This window comes from Pezoporus occidentalis, unplaced genomic scaffold, assembly GCF_034315485.1.
Source record: "Pezoporus occidentalis ecotype Australia unplaced genomic scaffold, CSIRO_AGI_Poc_V1 ctg159, whole genome shotgun sequence".
NCBI classification, from domain to species: domain Eukaryota; kingdom Metazoa; phylum Chordata; class Aves; order Psittaciformes; family Psittacidae; genus Pezoporus; species Pezoporus occidentalis.
In genome coordinates, this window is record NW_026913415.1 from 266,417 (window position 1) to 282,197 (window position 15,781).

Here is a 15,781-nt window from a genome sequence, read left to right on the forward strand (position 1 = left end):
GGGCCGGGAAGGGAAGATGCCAGAGGGATGCGCTGGCCGGGAGCCCTGGAACCCCCCGCTCTGCAGCTCCGCCTCTGCCTGCCCTGGATTTTACACATATATATCTATATATGCATATATTTCTTCGATATCCATTTTCTTTATATATATATACACAAATATATATTATATATATAAAGAAATATGTTTGCTATATATATTCTATATATTTTCTAGATATATTCCACATATATTCTATAAACATATATATAAAGAAGTAGAGATAAAAGATATGAACATATATTCTTTATATATGGCATATATGTACTTAGAGAACTATATGCTCTATATAAAGAAATCGTATGAAGAAACACATATTTATACATATAAAAGAAATACAGAAAAATATATATAAAGAAATACATGTTCTTTTTATACAGTATGCATCTATTTGACATACATTTCTTTATACATATTTATTATATATATTTCTTTTTATATATATAAAGAAATAGATTTCCTTACATATATAAAGAAATATATATAATATTTCTCTGTATATATATAATATTTCTATGTATAAAGAAATATATTCTTTATACATGGTATGTATTTATTTTATATATATTTCTTTACATAGAAATATAAATATATGCATAAAGACATATATATTCTTTATACACAGTATATTTGTCCTATATTTATATTTCTCTCTATATATTATTTTATAATACATAAAAAGAAATATATTTTCTTCATCTATTCTTTATATATATTTCTTTATATGTAAAATACATAAAGAAATATATATATTCTTCACATGTAGCATATATCTTGTATTTCTTTATATGTAAACATGTATTATATATCAAAGAAATAAAAACATACAAAGAAACATATTTATTCTTTATATATTATTTTACATATACTTTATATATAGAATATACATAGTCTTTCATATGTCAATTTTCTTTATATATAGAATATATATTCTTGAACATTTATTTTCTTCCTATATATATAATCTATATATAAGGGAAATATATATATGAAAAGAAATACACACACACATATATATATGCATTTGGAGGCGTAGCTTAAGCCACATCCACTGTCCCAGCTGTGCTCACACCGCTGTGTTGGGAAAACTAAGGATGAGGTTGGAGCTCTTCGGCCCTCCCACAGGGACACCCTCACCTGGAGCCACTTTGAGGAGAATTCCTGGGCTTTTAGAAAAAGATGCTCAGGAATGGCTGGTTTTGGCGCAGAGCATAGGGATGCTCCCACTATTTCCAGCTCTAGGGAAATCCGGGGCGGCTTCCCAGGATCTTTCACTTTCCTGCCAGCACATCCCAGAATGCCTGTTTTCCACTCAGGATGGTAAAATCCCATTTTCCCCTATGGGTGGGGGATGACTGAGTGGGTCTTGCTCTGCTCCTGGGGTGCAGCACCAAGGCGGATGGCGTTCCCATGCTCCCGCTCTCCCAGTGGCATCTATCGCTTTTTCCCATGGAAAAAAATTAAAATGAAAATAAAACTTTGAAAAGTGAAATAAAAGAAAACCAAATCCCCAACAAATAAACCATCCCTCAAAAGCAGTGGGCAGGGGGAAGGGATTGAAGGGCAGCTTGGCTAAACCCTGGGATGCAGAGATGCTCAGAAAAACACAAAATGCTCAGGAAAACCCAGGTTTTGGTGTTACCCCCCCCCTTTTTTGGTGGTGTTTCAAGAAAGGATGAGCCTCAACCTGCAGTGCCCAACACATCTGAGAGGATGGAGCTGTCCTTTATTCATCCAATTAGTGCTCTAGAGCTCCTGATTTTGCCTTTCCAGAGGTCTTCCAGTATCTGGAGCTTCTCCAGATGCTACAGAGGGTGATGATGATGATGATGATGATGATATGGGAGGGATTAAGAGCTGATTAGTCCTATCATGGGCTTTGCTTTTAAATTAGGCTAATTACACCTCAAAGTACAAGTACAGAGCAAGGTAGTAGCGGCAAGTGATGGATGGTGACACCAGTGGTGGCACCAGCAGGACGGCTCAGCCCATCGCTTCCTCCTTCCTGGCCACAAAATAACAATAATAATAAACCAAAAAGTTCAGTTTGGGGAAAAATAGAAAACAAAATAAAAATATATCTATTTACAGCAAACTCCAGTAACCGGCTTATAAACAAATAGAGCTTCAAGTAGTCCTTGAGTATTATTATTGTTATTATTATTATTTTTTAATACTGATGGTCTCCAAAACAAAAAAAAAAAAAGAGGAGAAGGTGGTTAGGTCACGTTAAAAAATAACACAAAAAAAAGGTGGTTTTTGGCAGATTTTAACGCTTTTCCATGCGCTTGGCGTTGGCGTGGATGAGGTGGTTAAAGCGCGGAGGGCTTGGCCGGCTGGCTGGAGCCGCTGCCGGCTCGGGATGCTCCCGTGGGAGTTTTAGGCTTGGTTTGTTCCTACCCACAGGCAACGGTGATTGGGCACAAGGATTTGGCGGTGCGATGCTCCGAAGCGTGGGGTGCTCCGAGAGGAAGGGCGCAGGAGCCGGCCAGTGCCCCTCCATCCCTGGCCCGCCCCCCTCAGAAACCCTCAACCTCCCATAACCATTAAGGCCACCGTTAAAACCGTCCCCCCCTCCCTGGCCTTTGAAATCAGGAATTCATCCTCCTGGTGTTAACAGGAAGCCATCAGGAGCATGGACCAGGAGGATGCTCCAGCACACGATGTGGAACATCTCAGACCATGAACTCGTTGCTCCCCAGGAGGACGAGGGATTGGGCGGCAGCACAGTCGGCCTCGGGGTTTCTCTTGCGTGTCCCCCCTGTCCCCCCATCCGGGGGTTCTTTGGGTTTTGGGGGGGAAGTTTTCACGCTCTTCAGTTTCTGTTTGCCCTTCTCTGGGTTGAACGTCCCGCGGGTGGTGAACTGAGGGCGCTCCTCGGGATAACGGAGAGGTCCCATGAAACCCTCGGGGCTCGCCCGGCTTTCGGGAGCCTCGCCAAGACCCCCTGCTCGGTAGAAAGGCGATTTGGAGTACATCTGGAAGCGCTTCCGGGGAAGGTGGGGCAAGCAGGAGGTGGATGATTGGGAGGAGGAGGAGGAGGAGATGGAGACGTCGGCTGGATCCACCGGGTCCGCACGCGTCCTGGGGTGCCTTCGCAGCCGGCTCGGCCCCTCCGCCTTGGCGGGGCGCAGGGAGGTAAGTGCTATGCTTCTCTCTGGGGAGGTGGGAAAGACCAACAGAGGATTAGCACCCTAAATCCACACAGGCTCTCAGCACCGCTCCCTGGGGACACATGCTATGAAGCCAGAAGAATCTTCCCAGCATCTCACTGGGACCATCACCCGGGATGGTGATGCGCAGTGCTGGAGGAATGCTCGCCTCCCCACCGAACCACGGATGCTACCACCCACCTCCCCATGTGTTTCAACCTTTAACCCCGCTCTTTGCATCCATTTAAACTTCTGGCTTTAAATTTCCTCTAGGCAGGAAAGAAACAAATAAACCCTGCTCAAGCTTGTAGAAAAACCTGAGCTACCTGCTCAGTTTATGATGTCCCTGCTCATTGGAGGGTGGTTGGACCGGATGAGCTCTGAAGGTCTTTTTTACCCCAAACCAGCCTGTGGTTCTATGAGAAACCCAAGAACTCCTGGATTTACCCGAGCGATCGGAGATGGCTCCTTCGGAGTCAAAGTTCAGATTCTCAGAGCTGTCGGCAGTGCCGATGGAGGCTTCAGACTCGAGGGTTTCATCGTCAGAGGCGCGGGGCTCCAGCGTCAGCATCTCGAACGTCAGCTCCTCCCTGCCAAAACCAACCCATTGACCCAAGGGGACCAAAAAGGTGGGGAGGAGAAGAAAGGGATACACATACACCAAGAGATTCATGGAGCGATGGAGTCGTCCAGGTCATCCTGGGAGCAGCACGTCAACTAAATGATGTCAACCGACATCTATAGGTAACCTACTGCTAGGGGACATGGCTTAAACCCTCAGCCAGACTCACTTTTCCTTCTGCAGGCTCTCAATCTGCTCAGTCAGCACCTTCTCCTCCTGCTGCATGGCCACTTGCTGCTGCTCTGTCACCTCCATCTCCATGGCGTCCTCACTGCTCATGGTTTCCTCAGGGACGTCTGTCACCGAGGGCAAGCGCACAGCAACAGGAGATGTTGGGCTGGGGTAGGCACCACGTCTCACGCGTCCTTTGCCCTGAAGAGAGACAACGGTGTCACCACCACCGGCCAAGGTGATTTTGCCAACATCTTAGGTGCCAACCACACTGCTCTCCCAAGAAGCAAAGACAATGGCCCTGGCCACCGGTCCTCAGTGCACCACTGGTGCTTGCACCCAAGACTCTCCAAAATCTCACCCCAGGCTGGGAGGGGTACCAGAAAGACTCAACACACTGGAGGAGGTGAGGATGGAGGTGGTGAGTGTGGTGCTGATGGACCAAGTGCAACCTGGACTTCCAAGCAGGCGCAGCTAGCAGCAGGATGGGTTTCTGCAAAGCTTGACAGCCCATGCGATGGGAAGCTTGCCGTGCCAGGTCCATGCTGGCTTTGGGTGGAGGTGTCACCAGGGCTTTGATTTCAGGGCACCTGGCTCCCACTTTATCATCAGATTGCATCTTGCATCCTTTCCTTGCCCACCCTCGGATGAGGGACACCACAGACATTAAAAAGCTTCTATCTTAACCATTATTGTAACCGGACGTGTCTCATCTTCTAAATTCTAGATGCTCAACTGACCAGGACTTGGGCAACGTCGACCAGCCTGAGATGTGCCCCTTGCTTGGTGCCCTTCTCCTGACAACCATCACCCAGGATAAGCCTGCACCTCCATGCTCTTTGCAACACAGTTTTTCTCCCCATAGGACTATCTAATCTCTGCAGCTGTGGCATCCCTGGCTCTTCCTGATAACCCATGTGCCCAGAGCAGGTTTGCAGTGTAAAGGAGCCTCCCCTTTTTTCCTCTGAAAGTGAGATTTGTTCCATTTTACCCCTTTCATCTTTTAATGTCATATCTCAGAGACCTTCCTGCGGCAGCAAAGCTGCTTCTGTGCCCCGGCATTCCTCTGACAACACCTTCTCACGTGGGCTCCTGAGCTGAAGTGCAGCTACCTGAATCCTATTAGCCAAAACCCCTGAGATCCCAAGGATCCCACCGGCTTGTGGACTTAAGCCCCTGTGAAATGGTGCGCTTGCAAAACAGCATCAGGGGAGCAGAGCTCGAGTTTTGCCCTTCTCTGTCTCCTGACCCGCCTGGATGGGCAGAAGCACCATGGGCTGAATCTGGTAGGAAGGGAAACAGCTCCAGAAGCAGCCTCAAAAACCTGCAAGCGCTTTTCTCACTGGGAATTCAAAGTCAAGCTGGGATGGAGCTGGGGAATAAAGGGGTTGCTGGATGCCTTCCAATTCCAACCTGGGTCTTGTGCCCTTCTGTTCAAAGGGGTGGTGGTGCTGCTCCTCCGAGAAGGTGGAGGAGACCTTCGGATGCCTCGTGGTCACAGAGGCACCCGAGCCACTGGCTTTATCCACCATCTCAAGATACAGCAGCACTGCGAAAGTAATCTGATGCTGAAACATACCCTGAGTGAGCAGAAATTGGGGTGGGAAGGGATGAGTCAAGCAAAGCAAAAAAGAGGGAAGCACAGGATGGGAAAAGAAAATAGAAGAGGGAAAGAAAAGTAGGAAGGGGAGAAGGGGCAGAAAGCAGTTTTTCAAGGAGCTGCTTGCGGGGATGGCCGAGTGGTGGCCGTCCCAAACTCCTGCTGCCTGGGGGACCTGCTGGAGAAACAGTGACCCTGAGCAGCAGCTCCCACTCAGGGACCAGACGGGCAACTTCACGGACAATGGCCGGTGGGACGGGGCTGGAATGAGTGGCGGTGACACACAACGGAGGGACGCGGCGGCTGGCGCGGGGCGCACTGCAGTTAATACATACCGGGATTGAGCTGCGGGTTATGCTCATAAATCTAACTGCAATTAGTACAGGTTTCTGGATTAGAGAGGAGATGAAAAGGAAAGCAGAAGGTTAGAGTGCACATGCCATTGCCCCGCCAAAAAAACCCGTTTCTGTTCATTTTGGTGGGTTTTTTTTCTCAAGTAGGATAAGCAGGGCAGCTCTGCAGCACCAGCCCCACAACCTTGGGCAGCCCCTGCTTGGATTTCATCCCCAAGAAAGCAGAAGCAACATGTCCCCGAGGACCACAGCGGGCAGGTCCAAGCAGAAGTGTCACTTGGCTCCTCTGCCCAAGGCTGGGACAACCACGCTGCGCCAAGTCTGTCTCGCTCTCACAGCCCAACAAGCCAAGTGCAGCGTGCATCCACAGCCCGCTCGTTGGCCCCCAAGGCAGCATGGAAGCTCAATGAGATGGATTTGAATCTCCCAAAAAGGTGGTGTGGGAACAGGGAGAGCCTCTGAGGTGCTCATTTTGGGTTCAGATAAAGCAACTGAGTATGAAAAAGGATGGTCCAGGTCTCCCATGGTGCAACATTGAGCTGGTCAGTGAAAGACTTGACTAAACCCATGACCAAACAAGTGCAAATCAAGATGAAAACACTGATCAGGAGCATCTGAGCTGGAGTGACCACATTTCACAGACCATTCCCACTTTCTTGTGCTTTGGAATGACTCCCTGCAAAGGTGAGGAGCCTCCATGGGGCTGAGGGTCCCTGTCCTGGGGAGGATGCTGTGGGAGGTGCGAGGGGTTTGGGAGGCTGTGATAAGCAGGAGAAGATAAGGGAGGGTTGCTTCAGTGGCAAGGAAGGGATGGGAAGGGACAGAGATGGTTTTGGCATCTCACCATCGATCTGCGGATCAAGGAGAGGCGGCTCTTGGCTTTGTTCTCTGCAAACTCCAGGCTGTTGATGTCCTTGAGGCGAGCCTTGTATTTGTTCATCTGCTCGATGACAATTAATTCAACGCACCTAAGGGAGGGAAAAGGACAAGATTGGAAGAGGAAACAATTTGATCTGAGCTGTCTCTGTCTTGCCTGAAGATCTGCCCTGGTGGAAAACACAGAGGGAGAAAGCTCCAGCTGGAAACCAAAGGGTAGTGCAAATTCCTCCAAAAAGAGTGATAAAGATCCCTCTCTTGGAAGAGGGATCAAGGAAATAAAACCTGGAGAAGGCAGGGTGCCTCCAACTCACTTACATGCAGTAATCCTGCAGCAAGCTTGTTTAGCAAAACTGTTTAATGCTGTCAGGAGTGTGTCTGGGGAAAAATGTAGTCCTTTCCATGTAATAAAATTAGAGGATGTGCTATAGCTAAAGTCCAAGAGAGAAGCCACAAAAAAATCCTCTGAAAGGATGAGTGTTCCTACCAGCTGAGCCTCCAAACACGTTCTGGTCTCCAACCATTTTAATACTTCCAGGCAGTAAACCAAACTCTTTCAGAAGCCCAGCCCTTCACTGGATGGTTTCCATCATTATTGTCTCCATTATCAATTTCTAAATCTACTTAATACAAGCCAGACTGAATTTGGGTAGGTGCTTCACTTTTTCCTCTGTAAAACCTTTGCAATTATGTCAAATACCTTAAAGAAATCCAAGTCTGCAGTATTAATATTGCTGCAGACCAAACTCACCTCATCAAATAACCCCTTCCCCCCCACCTCCCCAAATTAAGGAAGAATAAACCACCTCAGCACAAGCTTCACCTTTTCCTGCTGAGAAGTGCCAAGTGGGAACACAAGTTGATCTGCTCTTGTGGGTCCTCATAGCTTAAAAATCCCCATTAACAACCTCTTGGGGAAATATGGGCTCCTAATTTCCATGCTTAAGCTCCCTATTCTTGAGCCACTTGACCGTACTGAGGGTTATCAAGATAGGAATGGTGACATGGAAATACGTAAGGAGCTGGATCATCCAGCACCATGTTCTTACGTGGTTGTTTTACTGATGTCCTGAACGCTCTGCAGCGGGTCTGTCGTATCAGGGCAGCGGAGGATACAGGGAGCAAAGACAATGGCCAAAGCATTAGCTGACATGCGGTTGGTCTCTTCTTGGAGGGCAATCCTAGAAAAAATAGGGATTAAGCCAGAAGTCAGTGGTGAAGGCACCTCCCACTGCACCTCTTCCATGGATGAATAGAGGAGACAACATTTCTAAGGTGCAATCTTGCTCTGCTAGCAAGCACGCTATTCTGCCCTCGTCTTTGCTCTGCCTGCTGGAGAAAGCCAAACCTGAAGACATCTCAGGTGTTCTTAAGGCAAGCAAAACCCCAGCGTTTTTCACCCACAAATCCTGTGCCTGCAGTGGTGAGGGGCACCACGGACCTGCAAGCACTATCAGCAACCAGAACACTGCAGAAGCTGTTCATCAATACAAGGGTCATTTGGAGAACAGCTCCGGGGCCACCTCCTGGGAGGCGTGACAGACCTGAAAACTCTTCTTTTTCCTTGCCCACCTCCTTCCAACCTAAGTGACTTCTATATGAAGGATGCCTGAGCATGCTCCCCTTGCCCCAGAGTGGCCCTGGCTCAACATACCTCACCAGGTGGAAGATGAGACGCTCCAAGGTGCTGAGATGGGTGCGGGAGAGCTGGTCGATGACTGAATACACTCCCCGTACAGTCTCCTTCCTCTCCTGGAGGCCTGCAGAGGAAGCAGCAGTGTTTAGGGACAGCTTCTAATTCTTCCTCCTATTTAAAATGCTACCTTCTTAACACTTACTTTCGCTACTTAAAGGATGGATCTGCTCGCTAATGGTTTGGGTTGAAATCTGCTGAACCATGATGCAATGTGTGCCACCGAAGGCGAGACTGAACTGCCTGCGGCTGCTTGTGAAAAAACCCTTAGAGCCAAAAATTCAGGCTTTGAAACACAGTAAATGTAACCTGGCAACAACTAGCTGGTTTGGGCCCCGAGACTAAATAAAAAGTTAGGCCACCCTTTCTCTCTGCTGAGGGAATGGGATGCCAAAGGAGGCTCCTTACCCATCGCCCGCAGAAACTCCTCATAGAGTTCGAAGGTCATGAGAGGGTTGGGCAGATCTCGGAGCCACTGCTTGAACACGCTGGCGATGACGTGGATGTTGTAGTCATCTAAATTCACATTATCAATGTCTGCGTTTGGCAACAGAATGAGGAAAAACGAAGAAAACAAGAGGCAACAATCAATATGAAGCCATTAGTGAAGCCATGGGGTTGGACCAGGTGACCATTAAAGGTCCCTTCCAACCCAAACCATTCTATGAGAAGCTACTCCTCTACAATAAAAATGTTTGTTTGCCACTCCAAACCCACACTTCATTCAATGGCAAGAAGCCCAGCACCTGATTTCAGCTCCACCTGAGCTGATAACATTAGAGAGAAATGCATTTTCCAGGTGTCCTGGGTTCAGCAGTAGCAGTCATTTTTCTCCTTCGTGGTAGCTGGTGCAGTGCAGTGTTTTGACTTTCACTCGGGAACAGAGCTGATAGCGATGTTTTGGTTTGGCCAAGGACTTTGTGAGCCTCATGCTCTGCCAGGGAGGAGGGGAAGCCGGGAGGAAGCAGAGACAGGACACCTGACCCAAACTGACCAAAGAGGTATTCCATACCACAGCACGTCATGCCCAGGATGTAACTGGGAGTGAGCCGGAAGGGCTGGGAGTCTGCAGGGTTGGAGGAGGTATCGGTCGGTGCTTGGTCAGGCTGGGGGGGGCAAGTTATCGGTTGGCTGGTGCTGAGGTGTTGTATTCTCTTCCCTTGTTATTTCCTTTATCATTATTATCATTGGTGGTAGCAGTAGTGATTTGTGTTATACCTTAGTTACTAAACTGTTCTTATCTCAACCTGTGGGGGTTGCATTCTTTTTGATTCTCCTCTCTGTCCCTCCGGGAGTAGGGGGAGTGCAAGAAGGGGGGACTGGGTTTAAACCACGACACCAGGGCAAGGAACCTTGGGTTGAACAAGGATTTCCTTTCTTGCTGGCATTGGTTGCTACAGTGTAAGTAAACAGTGTTTTCCCTCAACCAGAATTACTTTTTTTCAGGTACTGCACCCAAAACCCATGAGTTGGTGACTTGAGTTTTGTTGGAGATGCGAAAGCACCACTCGCACAGGAAGTACGGCAGGACCGCTCCCTTGTTTCATCCCGACAAAGCATTCCATCTTCCTCACATCCAACCTTGCTGTTGCAGAGATTTTTCTCCCGGCATGGTTCTTCCCCATCCATTTACCTGTATCAAGTCCTTGCCGCAGCTCCTTGATCTTGTTGGTGGACCCTGATTTTCTGTAAATGCCCTCTGTGTACAGCCCATGCATTTCGATGTAGTTGATGAGCTTCTCCACCAGCACCGGCACTGCCCGCTCCTCACTGGTCAACCGGGAGAGCTCCACACCAAACTGCCGAGATGACAGCTCGGGGTCATACTGAGGAGGAAAAGGGGAAAAAGGGGTCAAAAATCCTTCCAGGGAGCAATGCTGGTGCAGTGCTCAGATCCGGCTGCCCTTCAGGCTTCTTCAGCTGATCCAGGTGATGTGCAAGTCAGTCTAATGAAGGACAGCCAGCAATTATGTCTGCAATGCTAAGTTGGTCTCTGGGCATGCACCTGAAATCATAAAACTTTGGATCTTCTTTCTTTAACCACCCAACTGTGGCATATTTTCAGCTTGGCAGAGCCAAGGCAGCCAGGCATGGTCTTCCTCCACCTCCTGCCTCTCTGGCATCACCTCTGGGGATGATTTCACTCCCCAAAGAGGATGCACAAAGCAGAACAGGTAAATCTGAGTCTTGAGGACTTTGATTAACTTGCAGCATTGACAGTTACAAAATGTCTGTGAACAAACATGATGCTAAAATAAGAGCACGAAAATCCCCATCTACATCTGCCAGGACAGACCCTTTTGATGGCTGCAAACACTCACTGGAGATTGGGTAACTAACTGGCACATTCCAATTTGGACAAAGTCCTCTTGCGTGGGAGATTCTGAGTGGGAAAATTCAAAAGACCAGGTGAAATATTGGCACGAATCCCTGGTGCCAGCGAAAGGGATGTGAAAAGGCATACGCTGCAACCCAGGCATCAACAAGATGGTGGTGACCATGACCCAGGTCACAGCTGCCCTTATAACCACTCCTGCATCTTTGTCTTCCCCATTCAGGTTCATCCTTTCACTGCTCTGTCAACCTTATGAGATGACGTGGGGAAGATGCCCACACTGTTTCCTGTTCTAGGGGAAAAAACCCACCCCAGGAACACCTGGTCTCAGCTACCAATTGAAATTCAGCACCTGTGGATGGATTTTTAGCAAAGAAAGGCCATGTTCTTAAGCCAGCAAGTGCCTACGTGGAGCTTGACATGAATCGAGGATGAAGGAGGACATGGGTAAGGAAGCAAAAGTAACGGCGCAAGCAAGATAAGAAGAAACTGGACTGTGCTAAGATACAAAATAGTGAACTGTTAGCAAGTTTTAAAGGTTAAGTTCCCATAGGCTTATTTGATCAATTATATACCAGTTGCTGTGTGCTACAAGAATATGTATCCAATTCTGATACAGCAAGCTATTGTATATGTATCCAATTCTAATACAGCAAGCTACTGTATATGTATCCAATTATAATACAGCAAGCTATTGTATATGTATCCGAATATAATACAGTGAGCTATTGTAAGCAGATGCAGACAACAGTATAAAAAGGATAGATGCTTTGTAATAAATGGCTTTGGTCTGATCACATTGATCTCTGACTGAGTCCAAGTTTTTCTGCTGCAACCACCTGCTGCTCAAATGGCCATCAGCAAACATGATGACACAAACCCCATGTGCTGCTTTACTCAAAGCAGGTAGAGCTGAGATGAAGCGTGGGTGAAAGGAATTCCACGGCCATAGAGAGAGATGAAATTGGCGTTTGCTCAAGTCCACCACAGATCTGGAGAAACAGATCCAGTCTGGGACAAGGCTAAGAGTTACAAAATCAACCGTTGCCAGAAAATAAATACCTCTTTCTCAAAGCATAAGAAAGAGTTTGTGGCTCCCTGTCACTGAAAACAACCTTAAAGCAACCAAGTACAGACAAGCCAGAGCCTTCCCAGAGAAGGACCTCCAGCCACCCACATGGAAAGCTACAGTGAACTTGCTTCCTTGGGTACAGCACAAAAACTTCCTTGTGCGGATACCCCAAGAAATGAGATGGGTCCAAGCACCTCTGAGTTTCTCCTCCTAAAATAATCAGACATCTCATTGAACTTCCTAGATATTAGAGCCAGAAACTCATGCGAGGTGTTCCCAGCTCTTGCAGAAACTCTCCCAGAAAGGGAAGGAGTGCTGCAAAAGTACCATATATATTCAAAATACAAGTATATTCATATATATGTTCAATGTATATATTCAGCTTATTGGGAAAAATGTAATCATGCAGCTTCATGGAGGCTGTTCTTCCTCGAGAAGCTTCACAAGGAGCTGACAAAGCTTTGCACACAATATTACCCTGGCTGTATTATCATTCTTTTGGGGCATAAAATAAACTATTTCAAAGAAAAAACCTCCAAATCCTGATGGCTCACATTAGCCAGGGTGACCGGTTACATTCATTCACTGTTCTCCATATGCTTAAAACGCAGCACACAGTATTTAACTCCCCTCTAAGGAGGATGGTGAGTGCTAGAGCATCCTTCATTCACCCTTCCTTGCTCAGCTGTTGTGCTGTCGCTGTTTGGAGATTGTGCTGTGAGCCTCAACAGGGACCAACTGGGTTAAGAATAACCCCTATTTCCAAGAATAATCCTACATTTAAGGATAACCCCCCCATTTCCAAGTCCTATAAGCTGTAAGGACAGCTTTCTACGGTTCAGTGTGGTTAAAAGGCAGGGACCATCACTGCACCATCTGCTGCATGACTGCGCAGATATACAGTGACGCATCGCTGCGTTAGTCCCCATGCAAACACCAAAGCACTGGCTGGAGAGACCTTCAGGGATCTCTGGTCCAAGCTGCTGCTCAAAGGAGGGTTATTGCCAGCATTATATCAAGTTCTGTGCCTGCAATCATTTTTTATACAAACTTGGGCTCACTGTCTGAAAGAAAATGAAAGACGATGAAAGAAAAGGACTGACAGACATTTACCTTTTTGGAGCATTTGGTCGTGGTTTTAAGACAGCACTTCTTGTGACAAGCATATTTACATACTGCAATGAAGAAAAGAAGGATTTAATAATCCAAAAAGTTAGATTGCTGGAGAAATATAAATTAATATGAATTCAGTAGTTCCTCACAGGACTAGCAGGTCAAAAGCACATTGAATTTGCAGTTTCCAGGGGCCAAATCTGTATTAAATCCACTCAAACAGAAAAAATATGAAGCCTTTAATTATAAAAGTCCCATATTTAACTCCCTGAAACATTAAACGCAACTTGGAAAATAATCATGAGTCACTCTGTGCTATCAGACATAAATAGAATCATAGAAACCCAGACTGGTTTGGGTTGGAAGGGACCTTAAGGTCATCCAGATCCAACCCCCTGCTATGAGCAGGGACACCTTCCACTAGAGCAGCTTGCTCCAAGCCCCTGTGTCCAACCTGGCCTTGAACACTGCCAGGGATGGGGCAGCCACAGCTTCTCTGGGCACCCTGTGCCAGTGCCTCAGCACCCTCACAGGGAAGAGCTTCTGCTTTATCTCCAACCTGCACTTCCCCTGTTTCAGTCTGAACCCATCACCCCTTGTCCTGTCACTACAGTCCCTAATGAAGAGTCCCTCTTCAGCATCCTTATAGTCCCCTTCAGACACTGGAAGCTGCTCTGAGGTCTCCACGCATCTTCTCTTCTCCAGGCTGAACAGCCCCAGTGTTCTCAGCCTATCTCCATACAGGAGGTGCTCCAGCCCCTGATCATCCTCGTGGTCTCCCCTGGACATGCTCCAAAAAAATACCCTCAAAGAGGTTGGAAATAGCACCTAATCTGTATTCTTCCTGTCCTGTGCTTCAGCTTGAAATACCCAGAGTTCATACTTCCAACTTAAGCACAGAAATGTCAGAAAATCCAAAGCAATGGATCGATCTTTCCCATTGATCCTCCTCCACTTTCCTGAGCTCCCCAGAAATTTATGTGCCTGGAGGCCAAATAGGCTAAACCAGATGAATTCTCCAAGGTCATGAGACTTACAGGGCTGAAGCTGCAGGGTATGTTTGCCATACCTGACTCCACCATCCTTCTTACTGTGATAAATACAGTTTGACCCTATGGGATGACCATAGGACCTTATGGGATAAAATGTGTAACATGCAAAGCTCCCCCCTGCCAACCTCTAACATGAGGAATGGAAGGGCTGCTGGGACGGACTTACTGGTTGACTTCAAAAACCCTTAAGATCTGTCCCAAAAGATCTTTTAATGTGAAAAAACACAAGTTATTTGAGAATGGGGCTGCAGGAAAGAGCAGCAAACACCTTTCAAAATGCAAAAGCTCATCACTATGATACAAACTCATGTAAACAGAGCAAAGAGAGTGTGCTTACATTTACAAACAGAAGCCCTGTCCATTATCCAGATCAAGGAGGAGCAATATTCACAGTACGTGGGGATGCTGTACTGGGTCGCCTTAAAAATGTGACCGTTGTGCTCTTCCACCTGCAATGATAAAGGTTGAGTGGTGATTAAAGGGAGATGCATGCTTAGTGTGCTGCAAAACGAGGAGATGAACATGGTCAGCTCACCAGCTTTTAGCTGTTATTTGCTTTTATTTGCTATTTTTATGTCCTTTTCAGTCCAATAACCCCACAAGCAACCCAATCCAGCCTTTATGGGAACTGAGCCATCACATAAGCAAGTTAGAAACAATGTTTGACTGACGTTGACTGGTCAACTTCTCCATGTTAAGAAGATTCTTCCACGCATCCATGGCCCCTTTTTGCTTTGCATCTGCATCCTTACTAATTCTATCAGATCCTTTAGGAAAAAAGGGCATGGAATCTCCTACAGCTCTGATATTAGAGATGCAAAGCACACGCTGCAAATTTATGCAGAAACCTAGAATACTGTTTTTCTCTGAGTTCTTCTATAACTCTTGACATTACGTTTACTGTCTTGACTGATGTGGGATGGGTTTTCAGAGAACAACCTACAGTGATCCTTGATCAAACAAACCACATCCACCCCATCCACCTTTCTAGCACATCCTTTCACAGCTGCATGTTCATTACAGTGTGATGTTCAGATCTCAGCATAGGGTGTCATGACCAGGTCTCTTACAGCTCATCATTCTGGGCACAAGAACATTTGTTATTTAATGTGCTCAACTCACCACATCTGCTTCCTTTTTTCTTCTCTTTTTTCGTTCTGTTTTCGGCACCTGGCATTGGAAAGAGATTTAAGTGTATTCAGGGACAATTTCCCCAGGTAACGTGCACAAAGGGCTTGTACCTCATGCTGCCCACTGCTTTCCAGCCCATTCTCCAGTGCACCTGCAGCCCCAGGAGAGCCACTTCAGAAAACCCTCCTATGGATCACCCGTTTTCAGAAATCCCCTGGACAACTGCCCCCATCTTCATCCCAGAGCTGAGGTCAGCTGCTGCTTTAAGCTCCAAGTCCTGCAGCAGTGACCTGATCTCCCATCTCATGCAAGACACCTGAGGTAAATGTGGCACAGCACTGTAGCCAGAGCTGATGCTCAGCCTGCTCTGAAGAAAACCTGCCTAGAGAGAAGCATGGGGAGGACTTGGAGCAGAAGAGCCAGAAAATGGGGTATTTATACAATAAATACCATCTCCCAAGCCTGGCCAGAGACCGCATGGCTGTCCTCTAAGGCAACAGAGAACAGAAAGTGAGGAGATCAGGAGACCACACTGCGAGCTCTGACTGTTCTACAAACCATACCTAGACCCT

General features: G+C 46.9%; 1 protein-coding gene across 11 annotated transcripts in view; it reads right to left on the reverse strand.

The window, feature by feature from the left end:
- Positions 1–1,585: 1,585 nt before the first annotated feature.
- Positions 1,586–15,781, reverse strand: part of MYO9A (myosin IXA) — a 191,262-nt gene continuing 177,066 nt past the window's right edge. For 10 of the 11 annotated variants that reach the window (XM_062612105.1, XM_062612104.1, XM_062612102.1 and 7 more), the window contains 12 exons: positions 15,201–15,248; positions 14,416–14,527; positions 13,027–13,088; positions 10,140–10,332; positions 8,915–9,043; positions 8,468–8,573; positions 7,863–7,994; positions 6,782–6,905; positions 5,920–5,973; positions 3,983–4,185; positions 3,639–3,781; positions 1,586–3,196 (listed from right to left, as the gene is read on the reverse strand). In XM_062612105.1, coding sequence (XP_062468089.1) covers positions 2,715–3,196; positions 3,639–3,781; positions 3,983–4,185; positions 5,920–5,973; positions 6,782–6,905; positions 7,863–7,994; positions 8,468–8,573; positions 8,915–9,043; positions 10,140–10,332; positions 13,027–13,088; positions 14,416–14,527; positions 15,201–15,248 — 1,788 coding nt within the window. In that variant the 3' untranslated portion in view covers positions 1,586–2,714. The remainder of the gene's footprint in view (positions 3,197–3,638; positions 3,782–3,982; positions 4,186–5,919; positions 5,974–6,781; positions 6,906–7,862; positions 7,995–8,467; positions 8,574–8,914; positions 9,044–10,139; positions 10,333–13,026; positions 13,089–14,415; positions 14,528–15,200; positions 15,249–15,781) is intronic. The other variant, XM_062612101.1, reaches the window with a different exon arrangement.